The 26,872-nt window shown below is 35.6% G+C and overlaps 1 protein-coding gene across 4 annotated transcripts in view; it reads right to left on the reverse strand.

The window, feature by feature from the left end:
• The window catches only part of PPP1R12A (protein phosphatase 1 regulatory subunit 12A), a 152,447-nt gene that overhangs the window by 85,508 nt on the left and 40,067 nt on the right, over positions 1-26,872 (reverse strand). For all 4 annotated transcript variants that reach the window (XM_082634439.1, XM_082634438.1, XM_082634440.1 and 1 more), the window contains exon 2: positions 7,461-7,591. In XM_082634439.1, coding sequence (XP_082490565.1) covers positions 7,461-7,591 — 131 coding nt within the window. The remainder of the gene's footprint in view (positions 1-7,460; positions 7,592-26,872) is intronic.

The following is a 26,872-nucleotide window of genomic DNA, read 5'->3' on the forward strand; positions in this document are numbered from 1 at the left end:
TCAGCTAACTTTACTGATAACTAAATATATGCCATAGATTGTGCCAAGTGTCTTATAAACACTATCTCATCTAATCTTCACAATAATCTTATAGAATAGGGATAAGCGTTAACATTCCTATTTTAAAGATGAGGAAACAGAGGTTCAGAGAAGCTGGTAATTTGTCTAAAGTTAATAGCAATTAAATAGCAGAGTTAAGATTAAAGTAGAGTTGTCTCATTTCTGAGCTTGATATCAGGAATATTATAACGTTTCTCATAGGCATGGTGGTGCAATTTATATAGTTCTTAAATTGGTAGGAATTTCTGATTCTTTTACCAAAAATAACAACATTATTGAATTCCAGGCGGAGGAATCAGCAGGTGCAGACTATGAAGCAAGATGCCTAGTTTGTTTAAAGGCTCAGCAAGGGGACCCGTTTGGCCAACAAAGAGAGCCTGGAGAACGTGGAGAAAATGATACCAGAGAGGTCACAGAGGGTCAAACCACAGCCTGTAGGCCACCAGAACTCTGGTTTCTAAATGCATTATAAACCCACTGGAGGGTGAAGGGCTTTGAATAAAAATGTGATGTTATTCCACTTGCAATATTTTAAAAGGATCATTCTGGCTGCTGTGCAGAAAACAGATGGGGGGAAGAGGATGGTTATGGTTAGAATGACTCCAACTGCAATAATTTCAGTGAAGAACAGCATCCAGGATCAGGGAGAAATGAAAGAGGTGATGAAACAGTTAGATACTGGATATATTCTGAAGGATAAGCCAAGAGAAATCTTGAGGATTCTGTTGTATGTTTATGAAATAAAGGTTATAGTGAAGAAGCCATGCCATAGATAAGCCACCAGAAATATTTTAAAAAATTATATCCTTAAATAGCTGATTCTTTAATGATCAAATAACAAAGCTAATGAAACTTTTTCCATGCTGTAAATAAGACCATGAAGATGTCACTGAATGTCACTACCAGTATATTATAATGATATGAAATCTTAAGCAATGTCTTCAAAACTACTCCAAACGTGAAGAAAAATAGGTTAAATGTACTAATTAATCAACATTCCATTCTATATACTATGAAACTACATAATGCTAGCCTAACACAGGGCTAATTTTCTGTGCTACTGAAAAAGTTTAGTACAAACACTAAAGCTACTCAAGATAAAAGTGTTCCTTAAACATCTGTGGCAGAAGCCTAAAAAAGAAATGTAGTGACAAAATTAAAGAGACAAAAGAGATAATAATCACATCAATAACCAAAATGTTAATAAAACAAATCATTTAAGTTTTATTATTCAAATACAAAATAATTTTTTTATTCTTATAAGTCATAGGAATTTTTGTTTATATGAAAAATAAAGACACTGCCAAGGCTAAAGTTACAGTCATTCAAATGAATAACATTCACTGGCCCATCAAGAAGGACAAGCTGAATAAACTACAATGACACTGCACAATAGAGTACTAAATACTACACCTGAAGAGAACAATGAGAAATAGCTCTATAACCCACTATATAGTGGTCTCCAGGAAAGACTGTTAAATGAAAAAAGAAAAGTGGAGAAATAGTGTATGATAGTCTTTCATTTATCTGCAAAGGGGGAATAATACTTATATTAAAACACAAACTGGGATAAAATATAAAATTTTAAAATGTTACCCATAGGAAATAGGGTGGTAGAGTAGGGACTGCCATTAGAACCTGGTATTTTATGTAAATTATAAAACAAAATTAAACTAAACAAAAAACAAACTTAAACAATGAACTTAATGGTATATCTAGTTAGTGGCATAACCACACAGAAAAGAATTATTCCAAGTGACTTCAGCACACACAGTAATTTGATGGTATATTCCAAGTGGGATACCATAAGGACAAAAAGAAATGTCACCCCCCTCACCCCTGCCAAAAAACCAAAAACAAACCCCCAAACTTCAAACAGCTTTCAGTAATCATTATTGTTGTGGTACTGTTATAAGCAATCTAATGTATATGTAATATATGATGAAGCAAATTAGTAATTATGTGTTATTTTAATTCTATAGTTCTTGGCAATAAAGTAGGGGAGAAAGGAAATATTGATACAAGATAGAAGAGGTTAAAGAAAGACAACCTGATGCTGAATTTGAATTTGAAAGAATGATCAATGCAGCAGCAATGAGCACGTCTAGCACCCATTACAAGGAACAGGTTTCCTTAGAGAAATGGCAATTCCAGACCCAGGGCAGGAAATATAAAAGATGAGTCTGGAACATTTTTATACTACTAAAGAGCAAGGAAGCTTTTAAAGATCACTTTATTTGGTCATGTCCCAAGGTCTTAGAAGCCAACATGAAGAGACTCTTGTAGACCAAAGATGGTATAATTTGCTAATTAACAAGGGCAATAATTGCAATGGATTGAAATACATCAAGTACGTTTAAATGAATGTGCTCAAGTTATTTAGATCTCAAAAAAAATCAATTAGTCCTTTTTGAAGGTAACTAGTAAACCAACTCATTATTTTAAAAATCAGTTTTCCTATAAAACTTGTACAAGGGGTAACCAAATAGTAGATATGAGGCAGTTTCCTTTAAAAAATATTCCAGCTAATAAAAAAGAAAGACAAAACTTAAATGCTGCCATCGTAAAACTCCTATATCTTCATCTAATTATTTCTTCATCTCATTATTCTTTTATCTATTATTTCTTTATTTTATTTGTTATTATTTCTTGGTTATTGAAAGCCAAGTCAGAGGACTTGGTTTTCAATGTTTTGCACATAATTTAAATATATAATTCAGTTAGACTTAATGGCTAGAGTTATAATTAACCGATTGTTATAGACTGGAACAATAAATTGAATAAATTGAATACATAATTTCTTGGGCTCCATAATCATTCTAGTATGTCCAGAAGTCATAGTTCTAGTATGTCCAATTTTACTTCTAGTCCATAGCCCAATGACATCAAACTACAACTTTTAGGGAAGAATACCTTGATGTGACAGTGAGAATTTTATACTGCCTGTATTAGTTTGCTAGTATTACCATAACAAAATACCATAGACAAAGTGGCTTAAACAATAGAAATTTATTTTCTCATAGTTCTAGAGGCTGGAAGACCAAGATCAGGGTGTTGGCAGGTTTGGTTTCTTCTGAGACTTCTCTCCTTGGCTTACAGATGGCCACCTTCTAACAGTGTCCTTACTTTGTCTTTTCTCTCTGTGTGCAAGCCCCTGGTGCCACTTTTTGTGTCCAAATTTCCTCTTATAAAGATACAGTAAGATTGGATTAGGGCCCACCCTAAGGGCCTCATTTCAATTTAATCATCTCCATCTATACAGTCACATTCCAAGGTTCTGGGGGTTAGGCCTTCAACATATGAATTTTGTGGGGACATGATTCAGAGCGTAACACTGTCAATTCAGCACCCCAAAGGAAGAGAATAATGTTAATGCATACATTTCAATATGTGACCCATCAGTACATAGTAAAACAATGCATATACTGACCTTTAACATTATGCTCCCCAAACTCACTTCATTTATTCTTCCTCTAATCCACTCTGGCGAAGGGGCATTATTCAACAATCTCTATTTTTGGTTTTCCCTAAGACTTCTACCTTATTCATAGCAGGGAGATGTTGAAAGTAATTATTTTGGTGAAAATGTGAGAAAATTGAGCCAGAATATGAAGAGCTCTCATTCATCTATTCACTTGGCTTTTGCTGGGCTAGAGACCAGATGTGAAAGTGTTACTTGTCGAGAAACTAAACTGCAACCCCACGTTCTTTGTTCTGCTGTCTCCAATAGAGGTCAAACATTTAGAACTCGCTGCATCCTACCCAATCATCCACAGAGCCTCATAGTGAACTATCTGTGCGTCACTGTTTGCTTTACCTCTCAGTGCAACAGGGTTGAATTAGTACTATGCTGTGCAAAATGTAGTTGGTAAAGAAGCATGTAAACAACTGATATGTTAGAGATGATGAAGAATCAGCCAGGGGCCTCCCTGGTGGCGCAGTGGTTGAGAGTCCGCCTGCCGATGCAGGGGATGCGGGTTCGTGCCCCGGTCTGGGAGGATCCCATATGCTGCGGAGCGGCTGGGCCCGTGAGCCATGGCCGCTGGGCCTGTGCGTCCGGAGCCTGTGCTCCGCAACGGGAGAGGCCACAACAGTGAGAGGCCCACGTACAGCAAAAAAAAAAAAAAAAAAAAAAAAAAAAAAAAGAATCAGCCAGGAACATTAGGAGGGTTTCTGGAAGAAGTGATTCTAACACAAACTGCAGCTTGTGTCTGCTGCAGTCTGGTAGTAGCTGGTCAAGTAAAGAAATGAGGCAAATGAATCACTATGAGCAAAGGCACAATGATATGAAACAGCAGGGAATGCTGGGGAACTGCAAGTGGTCTAGTATTGACAGAGTGAAAAACGTAGAAAGCAATATGAGAAACAAGAGCTAGGAAGAAGCCGGATCATTCCCATTTTATAAATAATATTAATCATAGAGGCTAAGTAGCTCAGCCAAGGGCACAAAGGTCGAGGATGGCAGAACCAAGATTTGCAAACAAATTTAACTCCAAACACATCACTTAGCAGAGTGACCCAATTTTCCATGGTTTATAACTGTTGTCTCTACGTCATTATTAATAGGGCCTTCCTTTATCCTATAAATGCTCTGATTTGGGAGGTATCTTTCATTCTACCTCTTAAGCCACCATGCTGTATGTTTTCTAGACCCAAGAAAACTAGGATTTTGGATTTCATTAACTTCTCTCCCTCATTAGTGAAATTAATTACTGAAAGAGATAATGCTGGTGAAAATAATCATGCATTTAGAAGGGTTTTAGGCAATCATCACGTAACAAATAGCCCTGTATATACGAGAGTTGAACTGTCTTTTATAAAAATATTATCATTATTTAAAAAAAAGAATCTCAGAGGGCAGAAAGAGCCAAAAAGGAAAAGTCATCATTCTTTTAATTTTAATTTTGTTCAAAAAAACAATAAATTTAAATATAGTTGACCCTTGAGCAACATGAGGGTCAGGGGTGCTGACTTTCCCTGCAGTTAAAAATCTGTGAATAACTTATAGTTGGCCCTCCACATAAGCAGACCCCCTGTACCCATGGTTCCTCAGTATTCCTGGTTCCACAACAGCGGATTCAACCAACTGCAGATCACTTAGTACTGAAGTATATACTGTTCAAAAAAATCCATGTATAAGTGGAACCACGCAGTTCAAACCTGTGTTGTTCAAGAGTCAATTATACTTCAGTTATACCACAGCCATTAATGCCATAAATGCCTATATAAAGGTAGTTAGATCAGCAAAACTAAAGTCAACCTTGGTCAAAATAGGTCATGTTTGTTTGTATAAGTCCCATGAAACATATATTCCGTATCCCACCTTCCAAAAGGAAGAAAAGTTGTAGTTACTCTACTGAAACTATTAACACCTGCAGCAGACTGCTCACCCCTCCTCACACTTACTTCCTGGGATTAAGAAAACTGAATATGCCAGATACTTGTTTCTCCCAGCAAAGACATGGGCAAATTACCAAGCCCAGGCCAACATAAGTCCCTTAAGGGGAAATATGCTGCAGTCAGAGGGCTCTCTAGGGAAGATTTCCCTCCTTGATAGTCACAGAATATGGAGAAGATACTTTCCACTCCCCATCCACTTTTTATTTTGCTCTTGGATGTGCATATGTAAAAACACAATTCAGGAGCTGTGGCAATCATCTTGTGACCAGGAGGGGACAAGGCTAAGAATAAAGTCCATATTTGGGAAAGGCAGAAGAAGAAAACACCTGAAAGACTCCAAGCCCTGATGACAGCACTGAGCAGCTTAATAAATAAACCTGAATGCCCTTCCTCTAAACTATGTATTATCCTGTACAACAAGTACCCTTTCTCTTTAGGTCAGTTTAAGTTTGATGCTGTTACTTACATCTAAAATCATCCCAACTGACACAATGGGTTGTTAATCAAGTCTACAAGAGGAAATTATTCAGGACAATTATTATTGTCTTTTCAAACTCAGAGGCATGAATTAAAAAGGAAACACAGGATTACACATCTGAAGAAAGAAGCTGGGTTTTCATTTTCCCAAAAAGATAAAAAAGATAATGGTCAAAAGTTAATACACACTGAGTATTTCCTATGTGCCAGGAACTATACTTGGTGGGTTATCTCAGTTAACCCTCACAACAAACCTAGAAAATATTATTCCCGTTCTACAGAGGAGAAAGCAGATGATTATAAAAGTTAAGCAACTTGCCCAAGGTCATACCCGCTGAGAGTGGTGGAGGAAGCCTTCATAATCCACATTAGTTGACTTAAGAGCCTAAGTACCAAATATTTAAGGACAGCTGAAGATAAATGCACCTTAGCTATTTTTTTCTATGAAGATGAAGTCCAAGCCCTTTGTTGAGCATGAAAAGAACAGAAAGGAATAAAGAGAACCACAATTAAAATTATGAATAACCACTGTTGATTTACAATGGCAAAAAGAATCCTTCATTTTACACATAAAGAAATCAAAGCCCAGAAGGAGGAAACAAATTATCAAAAGGTGTAGCGCACTCAGTGTTAGAGTCAAATAGCTCAGATTTTCTGATTCCCAGAGCACTTTTCATTTCACCAAACACGGCCTCTCCTTTAAACTGGTATACTGTACCTCCAATACACATGGGGGCTGGAGGCAGTGTATGTGTGCGTGAAATGTACAAAGAAATAAAACTATGAAGACTTACTAAGAGAGATTCACAGAGTAGGACTACCATATTCAATATTTATTAGCTGATAAGCTTTGATGCGAGCAGATAGACAATAAAAATGTTTACGGTGCTGGATATACAGCAACAAGAAAAAATAAGATAATTCGATGAAAAAATTATTTTGTCAGGATATGTATACTTCCTTGTTAAATTTTTGAAGAATCAAATTTTCTCAGAAAGTACTCCCCTATTAAAGGTAGTTAAGAATACAATGACTATTTTCACTAAATTTTCATGTTTTTAGAAAACAATCTTAATAAAAACTAAGCATAAATATATTGAATAATTGGAGAACTATGTATCATATTCTTTCTTTAGCAAAGTAACCTAATTCAGAATTATTGTTAATTTCCCCTAACAATTCGTGATTACACAGGGATATACTAGATTGCTAAATATTAACCCTGAATCATTTGACAATACGTGTACTCAAAAGAAAAGGAGATGGGGCTGGAGAATGTGTACAATTACTCATATCAATTCAAAGTACCAAAAGTCAAAGGTGGTAGGGAGACAAGAAGATGATCTCACACCAAGAGACTATATTTGGATTCCCATGATCTACTTACTCTCTTTCCTGGGAAGAATAATTTTTATGAATTAAGGTAATGTAAGAGTTCACTCATTTATCTATAACAACAATTTCTATAAAATCTCAAGTCTCTAAATAGTATTTGGATAAAAACAAACACAGAACTAGCTTACTCTGCAATATCAAGATATCCACAAGAAGCAGCTGCATGTAGTGGTATCCAGCCTTCGTTATCAGGTTGATTAATATTTGCTCCATTTTCTACCAGAAACTTCACCATATCAACATTGTCATCAATGCAAGCCTAAAAACAAAATAGAAAGCAGGATTAGAAAATTTTTGAATCAGTACTCCCAACAACACATCAGTAGAATAAAATTCTTATTTTGAAGCTTTTATAACATATTTTCTATAAGGTAGTCTCTTGCCATCTTGATTGTACTGCTATGAAGTAGGCCAATGGTACTACCTAAATTTTAATAGTCCTTATTACTTAGATACTCATATAATACTGTATGTGACTAGACTTTTTATGCCAACCCCATGAGGAAAACAAGTACATGTCAACATGGAAACAATCAAAACATTATAATTAAGTACCAATAATATCCTCTATAGCAGTGGTTCCCAAACTGTGGTCTGTTTAGGGAGTGGGATCCCTTCAGGGAGGTGACAAGGTCAAAACTATTTCCAAAGTAATACTAAGATGGTATTTCCCTTTTCACTGTGTTGACATGTGCACTTGAGTATGCAAAAGCACTAGTGGTAAATATGTTTCTGTCTAAGAATATATCAAGGCAGTGGCAAAACAAACAAACAAACAAACAAAAGCACAGCACTTTACTGTCCCTGTATTCACCACTCTGCACTCACAGGTTTTTTTTCTTTCCCAAGCTATTTTTACTTATGAATGTCCTTGACAATGCAGTAAAAACTAAATTTTATTAAATTTTGACTCTTGAATATACATCTTTTAAATACTCTGTGGAACAAGACAGGAAGCATGAATAAAGCATTTCTTCCAAGTATAATGACTGCCCTGAGGAAAAACACTTGTGCAATTAATTTGCAAGCTGATCTAGCCACTTTTTCCATGGAACATCATTTTTTTAAAAAATTTTTATTGGGGTATAGTTGATTTACAATGCTGTGTTAGTTTCAGGTGTACAGCAAAGTGAATCTGTTATACATATCCATATATCCACTCTTTTTTAAATATTCTTTTCCCATATAGGCCATTATGGAATATATTTTTACTTAAATGGCAAACTATAGTTAGTCTAACTTGGATGTTGGCAGAAATTTTCTTGAAAATGAACAAAATCTGTCAAAAAAACTAACAGTATTTGTTGCCAATGATAAAATTCAAGCTTTCAGGAGTAAATGAATTAGTTATTTTAATTAAAAAATGCCATTTATATAACATGGGTAAAGTATTGCTTTAATTCATTTAAAAATGAATTAATAAATATATAGAGTCCTCTGTTTTAACCTCTAGTACTGTAAATATTAATATATACAACCCACAGAAACAAAGCTCTTTGAAGTCCTTCATAATTTTTAAGAGTATAAAGGGGTCCTGAGATGAAGCATTTTGAGAACCGCAGCCTATAGTAAATAAGAAGGGAACTTTTTCAATGCTTACTTTGTGCCAAGTAGTATGATTGGTGCTTTATCTATTTTACTGATTTGTATATATTATCCTCACAAAATCCCCCATGAGAATGGGAATTTTGCTGTATCCCCAGCACCTTTTACCATTCTTTGCACGTGGTAGGGGCTCAATAAATGAATAAATGAACAAGAAAGCTAAGATTCAAAGAGATCAAGTAGCCTGAATAAGCCACAGAGATGGGAAATGATAGAGCTGAGATTCTATCACAGATGTTCAGATTCCAAAAAATAAGCTCTTTCCACACTTAACACCATATCCACAGATGTTCCTATTTCACCAACTATTTCTCACCTATTTTGCAGTCTCTGAAACAGGATATCATACACTCTAGGCACTTAATAAGTGCTTGCTGTATAAATAAAACCAATTTTCCTTTACCTATCACAGAAGCAAAAGAAAACAGTTTTAGTAGCTTTTTCCTAGGGGGGAAAAATGACAAAGTTGGTGTCAGGAAAAGCACTAAGGACAAAGTACTTTACACCTAAAGTGGAAAAACACTGACAAGTGTTTGGCTGTAGGCTCTAGTTCTGGCTCTGCCACAGATTTTATAGCTGTGAACAAGTAATTTAAACTTTTTGGGCTCTGTCTTTCAAGTGGAGGAAAGAAGCTGGTGGGTTACATATCTCTAAGATTCCCTAACATATTTAACATTCTTATATATCCAAGATTCTTCCCTTTGGAACAAGTTACAGGCAATCTGAAGGCAAGATCTCAAAGTGCCCAAACAGTACACATAGCAAATGGTAAATGAGTATAGATAAACAACATTCATATAAAGTTTAAATATATACTGCTTGGGAAAAGAGTCTGTTTTTTCAAGGAGCAGTGGTTAAAGGGTAGGAGAGATTTGAGAACCACAGCTATCTAATAACAAGAAACATCAAAATTCTACTGTATTATGAAGTAGTTTATAAAATGTTATTTGAGATAGCTAATGACTCACAGTGGCTTGAAATAATATTAGATCTATTTATAAGTTTAAGCATTAATTTTCCTTGAGAAAAGATATTAAATTGTATTCTCTCTCTCAACCTCTTTTAATTCCTACAGGCTCCAAAACAGTATTCTGATTTTATCATTGATATAAAAATAAAAAACTCGGGGCTTCCCTGGTGGCGCAGTGGTTGAGAGTCCGCCTGCCGATGCAGGGGACATGGGTTTGTGCCCCGGTCCGGGAAGATCCCACATGCCGCAGAGCAGCTGGGCTCGTGAGCCATGGCTGCTAAGCCTGCGCGTCTGGAGCCTGTGCTCCGCAACGGGAGAGGCCACAGCAGTGAGAGGCCCATGTACCGCAAAAAAAAAACAAAAACAAAAAACAAACTCTACCTGATAAATGTTTTTTAATACAAATATGATTATTGTTTTTTAAAAATGGAGAAAAACGTCAAAACAAGAAATTATAATAAAGATATATGGGAAATGCTCACAATATATTAAGTTTTTAAAAAAGGATACAAAACAGTTTGCCTAATATGATTCTAATTTTACTTTAAAAACTACACAAAAGACTAGAAGAATATATAAGTTAATAGTCATTATCATTGGTTGTGTGACTATGAATAATTTTTATTCTTTAAATTTTTCTATATTTTCAAAATGTGTACAATGAATAGGCAGTGTTTACATAAAAAGAAAATCTAAGCCTTGATTCTTAAATGAAAAATATTAAATCTACTGTATGGATATGGAGAAACAACCAATTGCTGATAAAAGTGTAAAATTCATATAACCCCTTCAGAAAACCATTTGACAGTATCTACTAAAGCTATATAGAATTGATAAATAAATGGGGTGGGATGCATGTGTGTATGGGGAGAGTCTACTCATGTAATAGAATCCTATACATCAATGAAAAAAGAACAACAAACAAGAAGAACAAACTAATGCTACCTTCAACAACATGGGTAATCCCTGCAGACATAATACGTGAGCGAAAAAAAGCAGACACAAAGGATACAAACTGTAAGTTTCCAGGAAAAACTAATCCCTGGTTATAAAGCTCAGAATCCTGGTAAATTTGTGGGGAATAATAGGAGGGGCAGGAGGGAGCTTTTTGGAAGACTGGAAATGTTCCCTAGCTCTCTGATTTTTTACATAGGCATATATATATGTAAAAATTCACTGAATTATATGCTGTATACTTCATTGTATGCAAATTATACCTCATTTAAAAAAAAAGAAAAAGAAAAAAATAGGCTACCATGTATTAAAAGCCTACTGTATATTATCTCCAGTATAAAACACTTTATCTTTCTCTAAATTGCATATGCTAAAACAGGTCTTCCTTTAATTTCTATCCCCTGCCTCCCGAGGCTCCATGTATCAAATAGAATCTCTCTTTTAACTGATAATCTTTAAATATTATGAGTTCTCTCCGCTGCCCAAATTCTCACATATTCTTTTATAGGCTAAGCATCCCTAATTTCTCTGGCTATTCCTCATATTATATATGCTTAGAATTATATATGCTAAGGCCCTAGAAATACAAGGAAGGGAAAAGATCACATTAGTATAGGAGGCTAGTCCATAAACAACAATGATTAGGTAAGGGTATAATAGCAGTGGGTAGAAAGTACTAAAATATCATTGGGAACATAAAGAGATCTTGTGATTAAGACAGTCCATAAAGGAGAATACATTTGAGCAAGGTTTTGAAGATTACATAGGAGTTGTTCAACTCGCAATTCAACTAGAAGGAACTTCACTGAGCAGATGGACTATGACTTAAAAAATGTATGGAATAAATGAACAGAAAGTCATCCAGTGGTAGATAGTATCTGCAAGTTATAAAACAGAATAAAGCTAGGTGGTAAGAGGTCTGAATATATTGCAGGTAAAAAATCTGAACATAATGCAAAGATGACAGGATTTGACATTAGAGGTGGTTTTCAACCTAACTTTCTACTCCTACTCATCAAGAAAACCTGCTACACTCCCATCAGTAATAGTGGCTCAATTCAGCAGTAGGAGTAAGTAGGAGAAAACACTGTAGAATTTCAGGTAGATGATGTTTGAAAAACCTATTCAGAGTTTAAAAGCAGAGGGTTGACATGATCAGATCAGTATTTCAGAAAGATTACTGGAAGTAGTATGAAGAGAGGAGCCTGAACTAAGCAACACCAGTTACTCAGAATGGATATTAAGAGAAATCTGGGAGAAAATGTACAAGGCTTAATTAAAGATTGGATATGAAGGGCGAGGGACAGGGAGAGGTCATTCATGAAAATAAATACCACAGGTTTGAAAAGCAGGTTGGAGGAAGAAAGATAACTTTAGTTTTGGATATGCTGAATTGATTATAGGTGTCTGTATACTTATCTAATGATGCATATCCAGTAGCCACCTGAATATGCAGATCTAGAGCTTAAAAATGAATGTGGGATAAAAATATCTATTTGGGAATTACCTGCATTAAGGTAATAATTAAAATAATGGGACCTAAAAGCACTCAGGGAAAGAATGTAGAGAAGTGATTTCTATGAAAATAGTAAGAGAAAGGTTAAAACTAAATTATAATCAGTATATTCTACTTGGAGGACAAAGACATTTGTGGTATTTTATTCAGTCAGTTATAGAGAGTTCTCAAGAAGCTCATCATCTAGTATGGAAGACAAATACACAAGTAAATAAAAATATCAAAATGAATATGATAAATACAGTTATATGGCTGCACACTTCTTAACATGGAAGCCAAGAAGAGAAGAACTAAAGAAGAATGGTTGTAGTCAGGGAATACTTCCTGGAGGAGGCTCTACACCTGAACTTAACATATGAACAAGTAACAAACACTTCCTGGTGTATGAAGATGCAAAGTCACATATGGGGAGGATAAAGGTAGGCAGGATCAAGAACAGAGTCTTATTTGCCATCTTATGAGTAATTCTTTGACAGTGAAGATAAAAGATCCTCAGGACAAATGGTTAATTTTTAAAGTTTCTCCATTTTAAGAAGGTGACTGCCCTGGCTCTTTGAAAAAATTAAGTTAACATTAGGAATAGCTATTCCCCAGTAAATGAAATGTTGCTGATTTTGATTTTAAATGTTTGTTTTTAAGTCACTATAACTTAAGAAACATCAACAAAAATACCTGAAGCAGTTAATGTTAAATGTGCTTGTGCCTTTATTTTGTTTAAATGTAAAAAGTTTTTGAAATGTTTAAATATAAATTAAATGCTAAAGACATCGTTGTAGAACATATATTATAAAGGAATCTCAAGTTTGTGCTGTAAATTGTTCAGTGTTCTCCTGAATGTTTACAACGCATACACAATAAACTGGCAGACATGCCCATAAAAATATTCTTGCTAAGAGAATCAAAAGCTAACACATGCAGCACATTAAGATACATGACTTGCTGACTGTAAATATCTGACTAAATATGGTCAGTTTATTAAGCCATATATGGAAAGAAACAGAGCGACTCAAATACACTTCTAAAATCTTATCTGACATGATTTAAGTTTTTCTTAAATACATATTCCGAGCCATTACCAATAATAGATGATTGTGTGAAGACACTTTTGTCATTTAATCCCAGGTACGGGCAGCTTTGTTAACTTGAGCTATAAACTATCTCAATAAACTAGTTCAAGTACATAAAACATCTGTTTTTATTGAAAAGGAGGCCTAGTTATTCTTCTCAGCAAGTTAGCGCAAGGACAACCCAACCTTTGTTCCCCACTCATGTTTAGGAAAAAGTTCAAAAGCCTAGTAACAAAGAATTGAATTATAAAGGGGCTACACAAAGTTGGCTCTAAGAAGACAGAGTCCATGCCTTAAAGATAGATTCTGGGTGAGGCACGTGGAGTTGAAAAATCATTAAATTTCATTCCTAGAAGAGATAAAAACAAATGTGTTTAGCAACCATTCAATTCAATTGAGTAAAATCACAATTACAAAATAAACAGCATTTGAAATAAATTCTAACACTGTTATATTCCTTTTCATGAACAGACTCTAGAGCCAGATTGTCTGGGATTAATCCAGTTCTGCCAGTAGGCTGGTTGTCGTTGGGTCAATTATATAACATCCTGTGTGCCACAATTTCCTCTGGAAAATGAGGACAACAATAGTACCTACTTCAAAAGTTTACTATGAGACGTATATGAATTAATATATAAATCACTTAGAGTAGTACCTGTCAAATAGTAGGTACTATTATGTTTATATCAAGACATAATCCAAATGCTCAATCAACCCCATTAAATTTTTTTTCTTTTTCAATTCTCATCCAAAACTTACTATTTCATCCCTTTAAAATTACAAAACAAAGTTAAATGGTGGAGACTTGTCAAATATTCTTTGTAGTACCACTTTTGGTAAAAGTCCTCCTACTTACTAATGATTTCTAAGAGGATGATTAAATTTTAAAAGATGCATTAAGAAAATTTTAGGGATCAAACTTCCTTCCAACAAACTTTTACATATAGAAGTTTTAAATAAGCTCATTTGTACAAATTACATACAACACAAGACAGTAAAACAAAGGAAAAGATTTTGTTGTATAAATGTAATTATACCAACTTAGGTGAAAATATAATTATAGTCAATTAGATGAAATGCTTACAATTTGTACCTAATCATTACTAACACAGTTAATTATTGAAAGGTAAAAGACAAATTAATCTGAATACAGAAGTTCTCTAAAACAATTTCTACTTCCTTGAAACAATTCTTTATGACTCTTAGTAAGGAAAACTCAGTTCTACTCAACTGATAGGAAGAGAAATTTGTAGATACACCAGAAAATAGTCCATGCCCTAAGCATTCAGGGTGACACAGATGTCAGTGAGTATGTGTAAAGAGGAAGTAAACTGGAGATGTCCAAACAAGTTTTTGTTCTATTTTAAAGAAAACTTGGACATATCAAAGGAGGAATCACAGGTATAGTTCATACAAGAAAAATAATGAAGAACTCCGAGCAGCATTCCCATACTAAACAATAAAAAATATTGATAAATACCTTGGTCTTGCATTGAGACTGGCAAATAAATGAGCATGTACAATCTTAGGAGATCATCTATTATATTTAATAATGAAAACAAGTAAGTTCAGCACTGCATTTTAGTTCAATGATTTTTTTTTTTTTGCCTTTCTTATCTTATTTTTTATAAGCAGGTAGGGTCTCTAGACATAAAAATAAAGACCTGGCCTTACAATAAATCCTATGTTCAAATGATAAAAATGATTGGAAGAATAAAGTTCAAAACACAGATTATACACAATGGCTAAACCATGGGAAATTCTTCATTGGGATTAAGAAAAATTCAGACTTACATAATATATATAGTATCCATAGGAGACACAATGCCTGACAAGGAGAAGATCCAATTTATCTTTGTGGATTGAATGAACTGGACAAGGCAAAAAGACTATAACAAAAATCTGAAAAAAGTCTTTTGAGAAAAAATTTCTAGGGGAAAAGTATAGTCATTGGTATCTGTGGGAGACTGCTTCCAGTACTCCCTGCAGATACCAAAATCTGCGGATGCTCAAGTCCCTTATATAAAATGGGGTAGTATTTGATTATAACCTACGCACATCCTCCTGTATACTTTAAATCATCTCTAGATTATTTAAAATACCTAATACAATGTAAATGGTTGTAAATACAATGTAAATGCTATGTAAAGAGTTGAAAGCTTGTGGCAATTTCAACTTTTGCTTTTTGGAACTTTCTGGAATTTTTTTGTGGACTATTTTCAACTCTTGGTTAGTTGAATCCTTGGATGTAGAGGAGGGCCAACTATAATCGACACATTGCATAAACATTCATACTTCATCTAACAAGTACTACGTATTTGAATGAGAATGCCAAAAACTGGAAATCATAATTATTCCAAGATTAAAACACACCCTTTATCTACTCTTATTACACAACTGTTATTTCCTTTATTGATAAAGATCTATAAAGTAGTAAGTCAAACCTAGATCTTTAGAGGCCAAAGACTTTTATTTGAGGACTCAGTAAGGGAAGAATATTACTTCTAGAGTTTAGAATCCTTATGGGTATAAAAATGTTAAACTTTGGGATCATTCTTTGACAAATAACTTTTATGGACTGCCTACTATATATAAAGCAATGAGCCAGCCACTTTGGTGGATACAAGGACCAGCAGTAGAGAGTATATTTTTTGTTTCCTTTATGCACGCTGCCTGTCACATAGCAAGTCCATAATAAATACATGTAAAATGAATCAAAATAAAATGCAAACCTCTCCTTAATGAGCAGGTGTTTATGACCTAGTGTATGTGTACATAAAACTGTACTAAGTACTGTATAAGACATGCTGCCTTTATTACTGTTGCATGTGCTCCAGTCTTTTCTCACTACTGGATTATAATCTCTTAAGAATAGAAATTGTCTTATATATCCCACAATGCCTAACAGTGTTACTCAGCAAATTTTTCTTAATGGACTAAAACAATTGATCATGTAGTACTGTTCTCAGGATGCTTATAATCTACTTAGGAAAATAAGATAAGCAGATAAAGAAAAATACTAAGCAATTTAAAAGCAACACAGCATTAGTGCTGGGAAAATTGGACAGCGACACGTAAAAGAATGAAATTAGAACACTACTTAACACCATACACAAAAATAAACTCCAAATGGATTAGAGACCTAAATGTAAGACCAGACACTACAAAACTCTTAGAGGAAAACACAGGAAAAACACTCTGACATAAATCATAGCAAGCTCTTTTTTGACCCACCTCCTAGAGTGATGAAAATAAAAAGAAAAATAAACAAATGGGACCTAATGAAACTTAAAAGCTTTTGCACAGCAAAGGAACCCATAAACAAGACAAAAAGACAACCCTCAGAATGGGAAAAAATATTTGCAAATGAAGCAAGGGACAAAGGATTAATCTCCAAAATATACAAACAGCTCATAGAGCTCAATATCAAAAAAGCAAACAACCCAATCCAAAAATGGGGAGAAGACGTAAATAGACATTTCACCAAAGAAGACATACAGATGGCCAAGAGGCACATGAAAAGATGCTCGACATCACTAATTATTTTTTAATTAATTATTTATTTATTTTTGGTTGCATTGGGTCTTTGTTGCTGTGCGCAGGCTTTCTCTAGTTGCGGTGAGAGTGGTGTGCGGGCTTCTCATTGCGGTGGCTTCTCTTGTTGCAGAGCACGGGATCCAGTAGTTGTGGCACGGGGGCTCAGTAGTTGTGGCTTGTGGGCTCTAGAGCACAGGCTCAGTAATTGTGGCGCATGGGCTTAGATGCTCCGCGGCATGCGGGATCTTTCCAGACCAGGGCTCGAACCCGTGTCCCCTTCACTGGCAGGCAGATTCTTAACCACTGCACCACCAGGGAAGCCCCCAAATCACTAATTATTAGGGAAATGCAAATCAAAACTACGATGAGGTATCACCTCACATCTTGTCAGAATGGCCATCATCAAAAAATCCAGAAACAATAAATGCTGGAGAGGGTGTGGAGAAAAGGGAACCCTTTTGCACTGTTGGTGGGAATGTAAATTGATACAGCCACTATGGAGAACAGTATGGAGGTTCCTTAAGAAACTAAAAATAGAACTACCATATGACCCAGCAATCCCACTACTGGGCATATACCCCAAGAAAAACGTAATTCAAAACAACACAAGTATCCCAATGTTCACTGCAGCACTATTTACAATAGCCAGGACATGGAAACAACCTAAATGCTCAACGACAGATGAATGGATAAAGAAGATGTGGTACATATATACAATGGAATATTACTCAGCCATATAAATAAATGAAATTGGGTCATTTATAGAGATGTGGGTGGACCTAGAGACAGTCATACAGAGTGAAGTAAGCCAGAAAGAAAGAAACAAATACCATATATTAACGCATATATGTGGAATCTAGAAAAATGGTACAGATGCACCTATCTGTAGGGCAGGAATAGAGACGTAGACATAGAGAACAGACATGTGGACACAGGGCAGGAAGGGGAGGGTGGGATGAATTGGGAGATTAGGTTTGACATAAATACACTACCATGTGTAAAACAGACAGCAAGTGGAAACCTGCTGTATAGCACAGGGAGCTCAGCTCGGTGCTCTGTGACAACCTAGATGGGTGGGATGGGGTGGGGGGGAGGGAGGTCCAAGAGGGAGGGGATATAGGTATACATATAGCTGATTCACTTCATTGTACAGCAGAAACTAACACAACACTGTAAAGCAATTTTACTCCAATTAAAAAAAAAAGTTCACCTCCCCCAAAATAAAAGCAAAATAGCATTAATAAAAGAAAAGTGGGTACGTGAATAGAGATGAGTTAAAGAAATCTTTTTATACATAATAAATCCTTTACCAGGTTTCATTACTGTCTGAGCTCTGGAGATAGAAAGCCAGCTACAGGTAGCTGTTTTCCTTGTTGAATTCCTTTATCAGACATGATCACACACTGACCTAGAGGTGTTTAATCAATGAATATATACCAATAAGAAAATAATTTAATTTCAGGGAAAGTAATAAAAGCTTTTACATACTGTTTTATGCAATTCAATTAAAAACAACAACAACAGGTTACAAAGGAGTATGTATAATATGATTCAATTCTCTTCATTGATATTCCTTTGCAAGACTCTGGAAGAATACATGTATACCTCATTTTATTGTGCTTCACAGATACTGAATTTTCTTACATTGCAGATACTGCCTTTTTTTTTTTTTTTAACAATCTGAAAGTCTGGCAACTCTAGGTCAAGCAAGTCTATCAGTACAATTCTTACCAACAGCATTTCCTTACTCTGTGTCTCTGTGTCACATTTTGGTAGTTCTCCCAATATTCCAAACTTTTTCGTTATTATTATATTTGTTATGATGGTCTGTGATCAGTTATCTTTGATGTTAATATTGCAAAAAGATTATGACTCGCTGAAGGCTCAGATGATTGCATTTTTAGCAATAATGTATTTTCAAATTAAGGTATGTACACTCTTTTAAAGACATAATGCTATTTCACACTTAACAGACTACAATATAGTGTAAATATAACTATTATAGGTACTAGGAAACCCAAGAATTCATGTGACTTGCTGTATTTGGATATTCACTTTACTGCGGTGGCCTGGAACTGAACCTGCAATATCTCCGAGGTATGTCTCTATATGCCAAAATGTTAATTAATAGAAGTCAAAGTCATTGAGTTATTTTCCAAAAACCTTATAGTAAGGACATAAAATTCTTATGGTTTTCCAAAACAAAAAAGAAAATCGCATAGTTGTTAGCTATCTGTTTCTTGATGAATTTCTTCAGTGCTCAGCAAAATATGTGGCCAATAAATAGCACAGACTCTTCATTAATTCAATAAATATTTATTAAGTGCCCACTACAGCAAGATACCATGCCAGCTGCTAGGAATACACTGGGGAAGGATATAAACCAGATTTCTATACTTATAAAGCTTACACAGTCCAGCAAACAAGAAAGATAACTAAACAAACAATAACAAGAGGCATGATAAATGCTATGGACTTAACTAGAGAACTTAACCTAGATTTAGGAGAAGGAGAGGAGAAATCAGAATCTCTGAGAATGGTGTTAAGGAATTTCCACTTTAAAAAGGCTCCCCATCTAAACCATAAAAACACACTAGATTGAGAACCACTGATATCCCCAGTAACTGAAGCTAGAGAAATAAACAAGGCACAAACAGCATACGTAAAATGTGATCAGAAAAGCCTATGTCAAACCCGGGGAGCTATGAGAATTTAATAAAGGGGAGACAAAATAAAGGGGAAGAAAAAATAAAATAAAAATTAAAAATATACATAGGTATGTAAGTATGCAAAAATTCAGGTAGAGAAAGCAGTGTGGAAGAAAATGCAACTCGACAAACTAAAGGAAATGCCCCATATTTTGGTGCTACTTAACAACACAATGAAAAAAACACGAGATCAAAAGGTAAGAAGATAAACCCTATTTAACAAAAAATTCAGCCAATTAAAATAAATTCAGAAATCAAGACACAGTGGTCAAAACTCATAACAAGTGAATCAAAAATAATGTAAATATTATAAATTCTAACAAGGTAGAAATATTAATACAGCTAACAAAACAAGATTAGGGGAGAGAAGAGCAGAAACGAATGAGTGCTGATTTCCTAATCTTTCCTAATGAGTAGTATGATCTTTCTAAAACTGGAACGTGGTTCAAAAAAATCCTATTGCAATGTATTGATATTATTCATAGCCTGTTTTCTTAATCTTAAAGGAATATTTAAGGAAATACTCCGTAGTTATAAAGAAAATTTATCTAAAATTTAAACATTACTTCAGTATTCAGGTTTTTTTCTTTTGGCAAATTAAAGCAACTCAATTTTACACATTTTAATTAAAATAGTATACATAATATGTCATTTTAAATAAAAGTATATCAAAGAATTTGCACAGAGATTCTAAAATAATGTTTCCTAAATGAATGATGGTTAGTTATGGATAATCAACATCCACTAAGCAACTATTATTACTTTTTTTTTCAGCATATAGCACATTTCTTAACTCAAAGTTAAAAAAAGAGCCAAACACTTCCTACAATAAATTCAGTCTAATCAGAAATAAACATATATATAGATAAAATTACAAAACAATAAAGCCTCTCTAAAATTCTCCTCATTTAGTATACATGGATTATTTCAGTATACCTTTTCTAAAACCTCAAGAATTAAAACTATATATTAAAAATTGAAATATATATATTTCTATATATTAAAAAAATCAAATTCGGGGAAAGGGAGAGGTTTGGGAAGGGAAAGGCAAATTTTTTGATATACCATGACATGAATAGGTGGAAAAAATTAGGGAAAAGTCAATCTAAGCTTTGGAGTTATATTTTTACAACCTTTTCAGAAACGAAAGAGCAAAGATATGTCTAACAAATGTTGAGAAGCTGGTAGCTGTTCTGCTATATTCAGACATGCTTTGGCAAAAAATATCAAGGATGAAGTTAAGAATATATGAGTCTCGGTCCTGAGGGAAAAAGTTGAAAAAAAAATCTTATTTGGTTATTTTAACCAAATATTATTTTCCATTTTAGCCTACCAAGCTAGTCTGCGTTTCTGGGACCATTGATGGAAGACTTAAGGGAGCAGGAGTTAATACTTCCAAGTCCTAAGAGGAGCACCAAACCTTCAAATGGAGAGCAGAGGAGAAAAAAAAAAAGGTGAAAATATAGATGATTTTCAAGTATTCTGCTGAACACTAAGAAAAGGAGAACGAAACAGTTCCCAGGGAGCAAGGCACAGTAAATAGGAACGAACTGTTAGGTATTTACTAATATAAGTTGAGGAATGTAAAATACCACAAAAATGATTTCAATTTGATGCTTGTGTAAGTAGCCTCTAAAATAGCAATGATTCCTGCCTCATCCTCAACAAGTTTACATCCTTGTGTAAACTCCTCCCCTGGAGTGTGGACCAGACTGAGGGACTTGCTTCTAACAAATGGAATGAAGTAGAAGTAATGGTACGTCACTTTTAAGACTAGGCTATTAAAAGAGCGTAGCTTCCATCTTGGCATGAACCCTCTCTTGCCCTCTCCCAAATTGCTCACAACTTGGGAAAACTCAATTGCAGTGTCAAGAAGCAGTCTAATTAAGAGGCCCATGTGGCAAGGAAGCAAGACCTGCCAATAATGAGCTTTGAAGTGGATCCTTCCCCCCCTCCCCCCATCCCAAGTTAAGCCTTCAGACAACATGAAGTCCCAGCCAATAGCTTGAATTCAATCAAAGTACCTAGATAAACTACAGCCAAATTCCTTAACCATAGAAAATTTGGGTAATAAATGTTTGACATTTTAAGTTTAGGGGTAATTTGTTATGTGGTGATAAATAACAGCTACATTGCTGGATTTTTGATGAATGTAGAAGGCATTTATATCAGTTTTCATTGCTTCGGTTTGTGTGTATCCAAATATCCTGTTCCCTTCTGTACTTAATCTCTAATCTGTCTTTTCTCATGTATTTCCACTCCTCTTAAATGTGGTAAGTTAGTCCTTCAAGCTATTATCTAAATTTAGACCTATCACTCTATTTCCACAAATTCAAAGCTCTAATCACAATGGACCACGCTCCATTTCTTGAATATGCCAAACAATCTGAAACTATAACTTCAGAATAAATAACAATCACCTGATAATGTACCAGTACTCATGCTTGATGAGTAAAAAGGTATTTGATATAAAAGAAAATAACCTTCTAACTAACCAGAGTTATCCTAATAAACAATAAAAATTACTACTCTTTCAATATTTATGTTTGAGGATGGAGGGCATATGAATAGCAAGAATTAAAGTCAGCTTTTATACATTGCTTTGCATTGAGGGAAAAGGATATGTATAATTTTCTACTGCATAATTCATTCGTTTGATCATTTTCCCAAGACTATTATAAAAAGATGCCAGTATTTTTCATTTACAGATTATGGAGTTTTGACATTCCTTCAAATGTAAATAACTAGTCAAAAGAGAAAGTAATAAGGCAGAAATAAAAATACCTAAATTTTCAATTTGCCTCTTGAAACAACTGTCAGCATGCAGCCCTTCTGAATGCAATTCATCACAAAAATTTACTGTAGTATTTCCCAAACTGTTTCCATGAAATTACTAAAATGAAAAGGTTAATAAATGGTCTTTAATAAAAGGGTTCTTAAAAATAGTTAAATTTAGGAAATACTGGATTAAACAGATTTCTTTACTGCAGAACTTGTCAACAAGTCTCTTTTCCCACTGACATCTATTTTTATCACCAAAATCTTTTTTTTTTGCGGTACGTGGGCCTCTCATGGTTGTGGCCTCTCCGGTTGCGGAGCACAGGCTCCGGACGCGCAGGCTCAGCGGCCATGGCTCACGGGCCCAGCCGCTCCGCGGCATGTGGGATCTTCCTGGACCGGGGCACGAACCCGTGTCCCCTGCATCGGCAGGCGAACTCTCAACCACTGTGCCACCAGGGAAGTCCCAAAATCTATTTTTATGTCCAAGTTAAGGCAGACAGTCTGGGAACCATTGTCCCATACACACGATGTATCTGTAATATAACAAACAAGTCTCTCTCACAGAATGAACTAATTTCATAATTTTACACTGTTTTTCACCTCTAAGGGAAAAACCTTGAATGCAGATTTTGTGTACCAATAACTGCATGGAATCAAGAAACTTCTGAAAGGTTTTCTGTTGTTGTTGTTTATCTAAACCAAACAATCAATAATTAACGTGGCTAACTCAACACATTACAAATGAGATTTTCACTTTTGGGGATGGTTCTCCAGCTACCTAGAAGACTTTGACAAACACACGCATCTCTGCCAGAAAGACAGAAGCTACAAAATTCTGCTAAGATAGATGTGACAAAGGATCTTTAGATAAAACAAAACACAGTGCTAAAAACCCTACAAAGCACACGCTCATGCTCCATCACAAAAAAAGCAGGTTGGCAGGAGGAAGGGGTTGAGTTCAGTTGCCAAGAAAAGTAACCTGATCATAAAAATTCAATTCTTTCTGATCCTACGAATTAACTAAGGCAGTTTGGGACTTCTCGTGAAGAAGACAAAGGGAACCTATGAGTAATGGCTGAGGCACTGCTAGACCTTATAGACTGCTCCTCAATTTAGTCTTCTTTTAACCATCTTAATCCTTTATTTCTGACAACTTTTCCAGCCTATGTTCATGTAGCTAGAATTAAATCATTCTCTTCTTCCATTTTCTGTAACACTATGAACACACCTCTCCTAACACACTTAGAACACTGTGTGATAATTATCTACCCATATGTACTATTTCTGCGTTCATTTTCCTATCCTTCTGCTTCCACTACTGTGAGCTCTTAAAGGCAAGGACTTCATTATGTATTCAGAGCATAGACTACATTAGGCAGTAATCAAACACTGAATGGAGGAAACAGTAGGATTTAGCTTCAGTGTAGGACTCAGAAATAGGTTGCTGATTCTTTGTTACCTGTAGATGACTGTACCAGAAATTAATTTTTCCATGTCATATCTGACTTACTATAGTGGATAAGTTAAAACACATTTTGCAATCTTCCTATGTTAGGGGGAATAATACCTTCCCTTTTCTTACATGAAAAATCTATAACTAAGAATTTTAGTATCTACAAAGTATTAAACTATCTTGCAGTTAAACATACAATTGAGCGACACAGATCACTCAGAAAAATCACATTCTTCAAAGCAGAAGATGACTAGAGCTGAATAAGATCATACCAGGATAGAAATAAGTTATTGTTTTAGCGGCCCTTTGGTGGTGATCACTGCTGCTCCTGAATGTTTACACTTTTTTCACCTGTGTCCCCTAGTCAGGTAGCAGGAGTTCCAAGGTAGGAAAGACTCCAAACAATTAATGATTCCACTTTCACCTACCCTAACGCCTGCCTTTAGTGAAACTTGCACTTCTTAATTGTACCATATGCAGATAGGATCCCTTCCCCTCATCTAGAGTCAGATAAAATTAACGGTTTTATTTTTAAGTTTCCTTTTAGAAACATCAAATTATATAACCAATATCATGTACTGTTTGGTTACAAATAACATTACCATTCTAGCCTAAAACTACTGCTACAAAAGCAATTCCTGTTTTGTGTAAGACAGACTCCCAATGCACATAAGGTTCTTAGTAATTTAGCTGCTGTGGTAATAAAGGCAGCCAAGAAGAGAGCACTGAAGACAAAGTGAAAGCCAGCTAGTTTTTTTTTTTTGTTTCTTTTTTGGAGTGGTGCCTTGCATTTCACTGAAAGTCTAAAAGCTAAGTCTTGACCATATAAGGCTTTGGGATTCCCATGGATAGAAATGCCTAGGCAACAGTCAAATCTAATAACCTTAAAATACATGAAATACAGGTACTAAACTACCATGAGAGGGTTCTTATTTTTTGCTCCAGTTTCACTTAAATATATTCTTACAGATAATCCCCAAAGTGTTCCTGCAAAACATTACGATCAAATTCACAAAGCTGAAATATATAAAAAGTATATATAACTCACAGAAAATTCCTTAAAAAATAAGCAACTTTTAATGGAAATCCTCCTAAAGTCTGTTACACATCCCTCTGTCATTTTAAACACATACAAAAAAATGCAATTTCATTTCTCTCCATTAACTCATTATGGTGTCAACGATTAAACTCTTGATGTTATATAACAATGTCCTTCTGGACAATAGTGTATACAGCTAAAATGATACCTAACATGCTTTTTGGGAATCGTTTGCTTTTAATAGGTTTTCTGCTTTCTATCTTGCTCCCATCTGTCACCTCCCGAAACTACATGACAGCATCCTATCTTCATCTTAATTTGTAGCTCTTAATTTGCCAAACATTAAAAAAAAAATGAGCCTAAAATAAGAGTACATAGGGAGATGGGTTCAAGATGGCAGAGTAGAAGGATGTGCAATCACTCCCTCCTGCAAGAGCACTGGCATCACAACTAACTACTGAACAATCATCGATGCTGGAACTCACCAAAAAAGATATCCCACCTCCAAAGACAAAGGAGAAGCCACAATGAGACGGTAGGAGGGGTGCAATCACAATAAAACCAAATCCCATAACTGCTGGGTGGGTGATTCACAAACTGGAGAACACTTATACCACAGATGTCTACTCACTGGAGTGAAGGTTCTGAGCCCCACATCAGGATTCCCAACCTGGGGGTCTGGCAACGGGAGGAGGAATTCCCAGAGACGTGTGCAGCAGGACCCAAGGGAAAGGAGCAGTGACCCCACAGGAGACTGAACCAGACCTACCTGCTAGTGTGGGAGGGTCTCCTCTAGAGGCGGGGGTGGCTGTGGCTCACCACAGGGACAAGGACACTGGCAGCAGAAGCTCTGGGAAATACTCCTTGGCGTGAGCCCTCCCAGAGTCCCCCATTAGCCCCACCAAAGAGCCTGTAGGTGCCAGTGCTGGGATGCCTACAACCGACAGGGAGGGAACTCAGCCTCACCCATCAGCACACAAGCGGATTAAAGTTTTACTGAGCTCTGCCCACCAGAGCAACACCCAGCTCTACTCACCACCAGTCCCTCCCATCAGGAAGCTTGCACAAGCCTCTTACATAGCCTCATCCACCAGAGGGCAGGCAGCAGAAGCAAGAAGAACTACAATCCTGCAGCCTATGGAACGAAAACCACATTCACAGACAGACAGACAAGAGGAAAAGGCAGAGGACTATGTACCAGACGAAGGAACAACATAAAACCCCAGAAAAACAACTAAGCGAAGTGAAGATAGGCAACCTTCCAGAAAAAAGAATTAAGAATAATGATAGTGAAGATGATCCATGACCTCGGGAAAAGAATGCAGGCAAAGATCGAGAAGATACAAGAAATGTTTAACAAAGACCTAGAAGAACAAACGACTAGAAGAATTAAAGAACAAACAGAGATGAACAATACAATAACTGAAATGAAAAATACACTAGAAAGAATCAGTAGCAGAATAACTGAGGCAGAAGAATGGACAAGTGACCTGGAAGACAGAATGGTGGAATTCACTGCCATGGCACAGAATAAAGAAAAAACAATGAAAAGAAATGAAGACAGCCTAAGAGACCTCTGGGACAACATTAAATGCACCAACATTCACATTATAGAGGTCCCAGAAGGAGAGCAGAGACAGAAAGGACCCGAGAAAATATCTGAAGAGATTATAGTCAAAAGCTTCCTTAACATGGGAAAGGAAATAGCCACCCAAGTCCAGGAAGTGCAGAAAGTCCCAGGCAGGATAAACCCAAGGAGGCACACGCCGAGAAACATAGTAATCAAACTGACAAAAATTAAAGACAAAGGAAAATTATTAAAAGCAACAAGAGAAAAACGACAAATAACATACAAGGGAACTCACATAAGGTTAACAGCTGATTTCTCAGTAGAAACTCTGCAAGTCAGA

The sequence above is a fragment of the Mesoplodon mirus genome, assembly GCF_964341445.2.
Source record: "Mesoplodon mirus genome assembly, chromosome: 11".
Taxonomy (NCBI): Eukaryota; Metazoa; Chordata; class Mammalia; order Artiodactyla; family Ziphiidae; genus Mesoplodon; species Mesoplodon mirus.